At 44.8% G+C, this 8,249-nt stretch overlaps 1 protein-coding gene across 2 annotated transcripts; it reads left to right on the top strand.

The window, feature by feature from the left end:
• The first annotated feature begins 2,392 nt into the window (after positions 1–2,392).
• Positions 2,393–5,653, top strand: LOC136504936 (anthocyanidin 5,3-O-glucosyltransferase-like). Of its 2 annotated transcripts, none has more exons than XM_066499989.1 (2): positions 2,393–3,889; positions 5,369–5,653. In XM_066499989.1, the coding sequence occupies exons 1-2, from the start codon at positions 2,430–2,432 to the stop codon at positions 5,514–5,516; spliced, it is 1,608 nt and encodes a 535-aa protein (XP_066356086.1). In that variant the 5' UTR covers positions 2,393–2,429; the 3' UTR covers positions 5,517–5,653. The 2 variants fall into 2 exon arrangements, with proteins under 2 accessions (XP_066356086.1, XP_066356087.1); XM_066499990.1 differs by having other exon boundaries at positions 2,393–3,884; positions 5,369–5,504.
• Positions 5,654–8,249: the final 2,596 nt, after the last annotated feature.

Below are 8,249 nucleotides of genomic sequence, written 5' to 3'. Positions count from 1 at the left end.
TATGTCAAAACAATGAAAATGTTATGTGGCAGCTTGTCAACTTGCGCACGGACTTCATTTATCTGTTTCATATTCGTTTCTTTACGTCGCGGCAGCACTGCCGGCGAGATTATGTACCAACTACTTCGGGAACCGGCAGTCCCGGCGTATCTCGACGCCGGTGCCAATTTTTCATAATCGATTAGTTAAATTGGTGGTTAACCGTATTATGAAAGACGGAAAACAAATCATTGGCTTATCAAATTCACCCGTCGACCGTGAAAAAAATTCAACAAAAGACAGAAACAAATCTACTATTGATTTTACGTCAAGCAATACTTAGAATAACTCCCACTATCGGCGCGACGCGTTCGGATTAAACCGTTCAGGTACCGTCGGCCGGGCGGCCAGGCGGGATTGCTGCTAAGGCAGGCGGGACTGGCCGCGGTATTTATTCGGCTCTGCCGCGTCACGGGTCAGGGCGCGGCACTACCGCACCAAGGGCGGTGGCGCGGCAAGAGCTGCCTCGTCACCTGTCACCGAAACCGGTCGTCGCCACGTCAGACCTCTGCCGCGCCACCATGCATGGCGCGGCACAGGCATTTGGCCGCGCCAGGGCAATAGGCACGGCAAAAAATGTTAGTTTTTAAAAAAAGCTTGCAATGTTATATTTAAAATTAGTTATAAAAAAGTGCTAAAATTAAAAAAAAATCCTGAGGTCTAGGGTTATTTTCTACATGTCGTTGACATGGCATGATCTCAGCGCCGTGAATCTTGGCGTCAAGCTTGGCACTGTAAATCTTGGCGCCGGACTCAGGGTCTATATTCTGAAAGAATACCTCCTAAAGTGCATTTATGAATATATTTCAAAAAGAAGAGCAAAAAAAAAAACTGTTACCAGCATCAGACAGCAGAAACGTTCACTCTGAGGGAATGCTCGCCAAACTGAAATTGGACCATGATGGTCCGACCATCCACCGGATGATTAGGCGTGAAGCGTGTCGTAAATTGACGATAGTGCCCACTGCTGATAGACCGACTCAAATATTTTTTTAGACACCACCAGCCTACCAGCTCTCAGCAGTCAGCACTTCCCTAGGGAATAACCGAATAGAGCTAGCAGAATACTCCCTCGCTCCTAAAAAGATTGTTGCTATGAGTTTATGCTGATCAATTTTTTTAAAATTTAATAAGATTTCTAAAAATTATTAGAAACATTTATATTTCTAAATAGGTTTATTATAAAAAAAGTCAACGATTCATTTAATGATATCAATTATACATTATAAATATTATTTTTTTAATTTTATTTGATAAAAATTGAAATGTTTGACTTGAGGTGAGAATGATGCTCTATGACTATACGAGACAACGAAGTAAAATGGAAAAAGTCTACATAACTCTTTATCTTTTATACTTGGTCTACTTCATCCTCCAACTACGAAACCGTCTGTTTTACCCCCCTGAACTTTCTAAAACCGTCTATTTTACCCCCTGGACTGTTTTTCACCGGCAGTTTGCTACAGTAACAACCGGTTTGCTACAGTAACGTTAGTTTGCTGCAGTTCTGGCGTTTTTTAATTTTCTTTTTTTTTATTTATTTTCGGTGAATTTTTGAAAAATTATAGTAAATCATAGAAAAATCATAAAAATGAAAAATTTAATTTTATTGGACTCCACATGAGTAGATCTACACAATGAATATATAATACGGTATGCTTTAGTACAAATTTTTTTTGTAGCTTTAGATTAATTGGAAAAATCCAATTTTGTCTGTAATTAATTGGAATAATTCATAGCTGTAGCTTCTATGATCCAATTGTGATGAAATTTTTATGCTACGCTAATTATTGTATGCTTGAACTATAGTAAAAATTTTGTACTCATTGGACTATGTATAACTTAGTTATAGATAAATTCTAATTAATTACAGACAAAATTGGATTTTCCAATTAATCTAAAGCTATAAAAAAATTTGTACTAAAGCATACTGTATTATATATTCATTGTGTAGATCTACTTATGTGGAGTCTAATAAAATTAGATTTTTTATTTTATGATTTTTCTATGATTTACTATGATTTTTCAAAAATTCACCGAAAATAAATAAAAAAAAAAGAAAAGTCAAAACTATCGGCACTGGAGCAAAACCGCCGCTGAAAAACCGTCGGTAAAATAGACAGTTTTGGAAAGTTTAAGGGATAAAATAGACGGTTTTATAGTTGAGGGTGAAGTAGACAAGTATGAAAGATATGGTTAAGTAGACTTTTTCCGAGTAAAATTCTATCGGAAAAAAGAGAGAAGCTGAGCACATGCTGTCGTAGTGTTGTTGTGACAGATCAGATGACGCGTACACTCGCCACTCATAATGATCACTTGGAGGACTCTATCGGCTAGCGCACTAGCTCGCCACTCGCCAGGACTTGCAATCGTCGTCGCATCGTCCAGCAATGGAGAAGACGACGACGCTGGTCCTGTACCCGGGCTTCGGCGTCGGCCACCTCTCGCCGATGCTCGAGCTATCCAAGCTGCTCCTCCGCCACGGCGGTGGCGCCGCGCTCGACGTCGTCGTCGTGCTCGTCCAGTCGCCGTTCGGAGACCCCAGCTTCGACGACACGGTGGCGCGCGCCAAGGCCGCCAACACGTCCGTGGACTTCCACGTCCTCCCCTCCCCAAAGCTACCACCAGCCCCCGACGGCGAGCAGGAGCAGGCCCACGACCACATCGCCCGGATGTTCGGCTTCCTCCGCGCTACCAACGCGCCGCTCCGCGACTTCCTCCTCCGCTCGCTCTCGGCATCGTCGTCCTCGTCCCGCTCCCGCTCCGTCCGCTGCGCGCTCGTGCTCGACACGTTCTGCGCCCACGCGCTCGACGTCGCGGCGGAGCTCGCCGTGCCGGCCTACTTATTCTCCTCCACGGGCGCGTCCAGCCTCGCCATCTTCCTCGCACTCCCCGGCATGCGGGGAACCCTGGGCGCGGCGGGATTCGGGGAGCTCGGCGACGCCGTCCTGACGTTCGCGGGCGTACCTCCGCTCAAGGCCTCGGAGCTGCCCCAGCTGATCCGCGACGACGGCGCCGCGTGCAAGGCCAGCCTCGGCCTGGCTTCCCGGATGCCGGAGGCTCGCGGGATCTTGCTGAATTCCTTCGAGTCGCTGGAGCCGCGCGCCGTGCGCGCGCTCAGGGACGGCTTGTGTGTCCCCGGACGCGACATGCCTCCGGTCTACTGCGTCGGGCCGCTGGTCTCGCCCGGCGGAGACATGGACCACGGATGCCTCCGGTGGATGGACGCGCAGCCGGACCGCAGCGTCGTGTTCCTCTGCTTCGGGAGCATGGGTGCGTTCCCAAAGAGCCAGCTTAAGGAGATGGCCGTCGGGCTGGAGAGCTCTGGGCAGAGGTTTCTCTGGGTCGTGCGGAGCCCACGCGGCCCCGGAGAGCCGGCCGACGACCTCGACGTCGATCTCAAAGTGCTCCTCCCGGACGGGTTCCTGGAGCGGACCAGGGACAGAGGTCTCGTCGTCAAGTCCTGGGCGCCGCAGGTGGACGTGTTGCAGCACCGCGCGGCCGGCGCGTTCGTGACGCACTGCGGGTGGAACTCGACGCTGGAAGGCGTCACGGCGGGCCTGCCGCTGCTGTGCTGGCCACTGTACGCGGAGCAGGGGCTCAACAAGGTGTTCGCCGTGGAGGAGATGCGGCTCGGGGTGGAGGTGAGGAAGAGCCGCGTCGGGGATGAGGACGTGGTGAAGGCCGAGGAGGTGGAAGCCAAGGTGAGGTGGGTGATGGAGGAGTCCGACGGCGCGCGGGCGCTCAGGGAGCGCGCGGCGGCGGCGAGGGACCGAGCGGGCGAGGCGCTGGCGGAAGGAGGGCCGTCGCATGCGGCTTTCCTGGGGTTCCTCGAGGATTTGGAGGTCCGGTAAAGGCAAAGATTTCTTTGAATTTTATTTTACACGATACTTTGTTGGGTATTCTACTTTGTTTGTACATATGGGTGCTTTACTTTGGCTTTATACTAAAAAAAAGTCAGCTTGTAGTATCTAAAACATCAAATTACTTTTATTAAATTTCTCATAAAATATGTTTTGGTTGTGCATTTATTTGAACAACTATAAGTATATGTTTTTTTGAAACTTACAACCTGTCTTTTTTTTTGAAATGGTAAATTTCATTCAAAGCTTAAATACAAGATACAGATATGGGGCAAAAATTGTCTCATTGAAAGTTTTCCAAAGCCATCTGGATAGTACAATTTCTAGAATGAGTCCAAGACTCGCAAGAGAATAAGCAAGAACTAGGAACTGCTATCCGCCTTCCTTTCTTTGCGAGATTGTCAGCCACAGAATTTGCATCTCTACCAATTTTACTGATAGAATGTGTCATATTTGCTGTAGAAGCTATAAAGTCCGCTAGTATTAGCCGCAGTGACCAATGACCCGGACTACGGACGAGATCCCTCTTGTTTGCCGCCGTCGCCAAAACTTTATTCAGCCTGTTCTAGCTAACAGTGTTTTTCTCTCATAACAAACCAGCATCAGCCGGACTTATCAGTCCAGAAACCAACCAGCGAACATGCCGATTATCAGTAATAAAGACGGGTCTTTGGACATTATTACAGCAGCAAGTTTAGCTGCCAGCAACAATGCGTAAGCTTCAGCCTCTATGAGTTGCAGGATACGTCGTATAGCCACCTGAAAAAAGATACCACTTCGAATAGAATACTATGTGATGGAGAATCGAGGATGAATATTCCAATCCCAGTTTGGTTGGCATTTGACTCCGCACAAACAGAAGCATCACAAAAGTTTTTTGGGCCATTAGGAACCTGCATGTTTTGATTTCTGTATTGCTTACCTTGGGGCCTGTTATTGTTGGTCATGCAATGGAAGTTGGACAGGCGGGTCACAAGGATCAATCTCTGTTGACAAATTGTAAGCCAATTCAATGGCTTTTGCTTCATGCAGCACTTTCATATGTGACCCATTCAATCCTTTAAACTTATGATCATTTCGAGATTTCCAAATACACCACATGATTGAGAAAATTTGGTTTACCGTTGCCTGGTTTGGAGCTTGCTGCATTAAAGTAGTAACCTGCAAATGTACTCCCCGACCTGAGGTAGGAAGTGCATGTGTTCTTAGGCCTACTGGGGAGGCAAACCAAACGGCTCTTACAGAGCTACACTCAAAAAACAAGTGAGCATCATTTTCTGTTAATCCACAACGTGAGCAAGTTTGTTCTATGCTCGGAATTATCCTGTGAATTCGGCTAGCAGTGCCTAGAGCGAGACGCAACAACCGCCAAGCAAAAGTCTTAACTCTAGGTTGCATTGTTTTATCAGCCCACACCTTTCTAAGAATTTGTATAACCTGAGATGGAATATTTGTTGGTGGTGCAGACGTAGCCTCCTCTGTCGCCAACATTTTGTAAGCGCTCTTGGATGTGCAGCGACCATCAGGAGTCAATTTCCAGCAAAGGGTGTCTGGTTGATCACCTGCAATTGCTGTAACCTGCAGAAGAGTCTCCATAGATTGTGGACCAAATAGAGTTGTAATTTTTTCTGTATCATAAAGTTTTGTGTTAGGTCGCCATAAATCAGAAACCGTGCTAGGGATTTGGTAAGCAGTTTGTTCCAAATTTAAGAGATTGTGCAGATCCTTCAAAAAAGTACACCAAGGTTGATTCCAAATACAAGTGTCCCCATTTATAAACTGAATTGTGACATTTTCCTCTAAATGGTTTCTGATAGCAAGAATTGAGGCCCAAAAGGTAGATTTAGGAGTAGAAGTTGCAGCAGTCCAAAACGAGGCAGATGGGTAGTACTTCGCTTTGATAATTTTAGCTACCACCAAATCCGGTTTATGAACAAAACGCCAAGCTGTGCTGATGAGCATACCTTTGTTAACCAGCTCGAGGTTTCTAATGCCCAGCCGCCCTCCTTTTTTGGGCTTGCAAATGGCATCCCAAGATCTGTAGTTGATAGGCTTTTTGTGTTGGTCATCCTGCATTCGCCTTTCCTTATTGAATTACCAGGGCTAATCCTGCACTCCATACCACCAGACGGTCCTAATAATAGTTGTGATCTTTGTAAGGAATTTCTTTGTAAAAAGCATATTAGACATGTAATAAATGGGAATGGAAGCAAAGACCGATTCAATCAAGGTTAGCCTGCCAGCATGACTGAGAGTGTTTGCTTTGGTGAGTGTTAATTTAGTCTTAAACTTGTTATAAATAAAATCATAGGCTTTACTTTTGTCTCGATGCGAAATGAGTAAAGGGTGACCAAGATGCATAGTATTAGCCTTAAAATCTTGGATAGGAAAAATACCTTTGATCTGTGCACGTTGACTTTGTGTTACTTTTTACTAAAAAGAATAGAAGACTAGCTCCAATTGGGTGTCTGACCTGACATAGCACAGAAACTTTGGAGAATATGATTTATAGTGTTTACCTATTGTATATCCGCCTATCCACAAATGATAAGATCATCTGCAAAAAGAATAGAGTGGATGGTAGGACATCCTGGGCCTAATGTAATACCTGTCAGTTCAGCATCAACCATAGCAAGTTGAAGTCGTACAGATAGTTCATTAGGCCTTGTTCAGTTCTAAAAAGTTTTTCCAAAAAAGTGCTACAGTAGTCATTATATCGAATCTTGCGATACGTGTATGGAGCATTAAATATAGACGAAAAAAAACTAATTACACAGTTTAGTTGGAAATCGCGAAACGAACGTTTTGAGCCTAATTAGTCCATGATTGAATACTAATTATCAAATAAAAATAAAAATACTACCGTAGCCAAATTCCTAAATTTCGTGCATCTAAACGAGGCCTTAATAGCAATAACGAAAAGGTATGGCGATAAAGGGCATCCCTGTCTAATCCCCCTAGTAGCATTGAAGCGACCAAAACTTTGTCCATTCACATTGATTGAGAAAGCAGCAGTGGAGATGCATGAATCTATCCTATGAATGAAATGATCATGATACCCTTTGTTTCGTAAAGCCTCATAAACAAAGGACCATTCAATTCTATTGAACACCTTGGCTAAATCAATTTTCAACATGAAGGCTTGCTCATTAAAAGAACGTATATTGAAGGAATGAATACTTTCTTGGGCAATAATGATGTTATCAGTAATTCTCCTGCCTTGAAGGGAAGCATGCTGGGAGTGGTGAATATAATCAGGTAAATCCTCTTTCAAACGATTTGCTAAAGATTTAGCAATTATACGATATATGACATTAGGGAGACTAATTGGTCTATAATCTATGACATTCGTCTTGTTTGCTTGGCTTATAAGCCGTATTTTTTTCAGCCAACGAATAATATTTCTCTCTCACAATAAATCAGTCAACAGTACTTTTAGTCATAGCTTATCAGCCAAGCGAACAGGGCAATTGTTTGCATGTGCTTTCTTAGGAATGAGGACTATTTCCGTTCGGTTCAGAGGTGCGTGAAACTCACCTGAAGTATAGAAGTCCTTAATCAGCTCATGTACATCATTCTTGATCCACGGCCAGGCCGCACGGTAAAAAGCAACATTGAGTCCATCCGGCCCCGGAGATGCATTTAGCTTCATGCCCTTAATAATCTGCAAGCACTCATCAACAGTTGGGATAGAATTGATAAATTCATTGTCATTAGTACCCTCATTAGAAAAAATTGTCTTGTTAATGCTTTGTTAGTGTAGTTATAACTTAGCCACATGCTCTATCAAAAAATTAGATCCTATGTTACTATTAGATCGGGCTTGATGAATGGTGCTTATGATCTTGAACTACGAAACACACCCCTGCATCGGTTGACGGGCGGCTCCGGTCGCAACCCCTCCGGTGCCACCGAGCGTCTTCCACATGCTGTCGTCTGAGGCAACCACGGGATGCCCAGATGGAGGCAAGGATGGTGCTGGCAGGGCTCCAGCTCGGCTTGCGCAGGCCGAGGACGTCGGCTCGAAGATCCGATTGTTGGATTCAGGTGCATGATTGGTCTAATGGGAAAAATTCCAAAGCATGCACAACCTTTAGCCTTATATTGCTAATTTAAGAAGATGTTGTCTTGCTTAAATATGAGAGTCTACTCTCTATGCAAAATAGGTGTAAATAAGAGAGAATGAGACTATTGCTACACGCACGCGTAGCTCGTGTACATTTTTCGCGTGAAAAATCACGTGACTTGTGACTTGGGACGAGCGTGATGCGTACGTGTAACACAGGCTATTATTTGTGCAGTTTCTATTTTTTATACTGAGCATAATGACGCTTCAATGTGATTGAA

This window comes from Miscanthus floridulus, chromosome 14 (genome assembly GCF_019320115.1).
Source record: "Miscanthus floridulus cultivar M001 chromosome 14, ASM1932011v1, whole genome shotgun sequence".
Taxonomy (NCBI): Eukaryota; Viridiplantae; Streptophyta; class Magnoliopsida; order Poales; family Poaceae; genus Miscanthus; species Miscanthus floridulus.
The sequence above is the reverse complement of the archived record's forward strand: the minus strand, read 5'-3'. Positions and strand labels throughout refer to the sequence as shown.

Bases quoted from the DNA above. Each gene is read 5' to 3' on its own strand.
- LOC136504936 (XM_066499989.1), top strand. From the start codon at position 2,430: ATGGAGAAGACGACGACGCTGGTCCTGTACCCGGGCTTCGGCGTCGGC. The intron at 3,890-5,368 runs GTAAAGGCAAAG...TTGGTGGTGCAG, and splicing joins CTCGAGGATTTGGAGGTCCG to ACGTAGCCTCCTCTGTCGCC.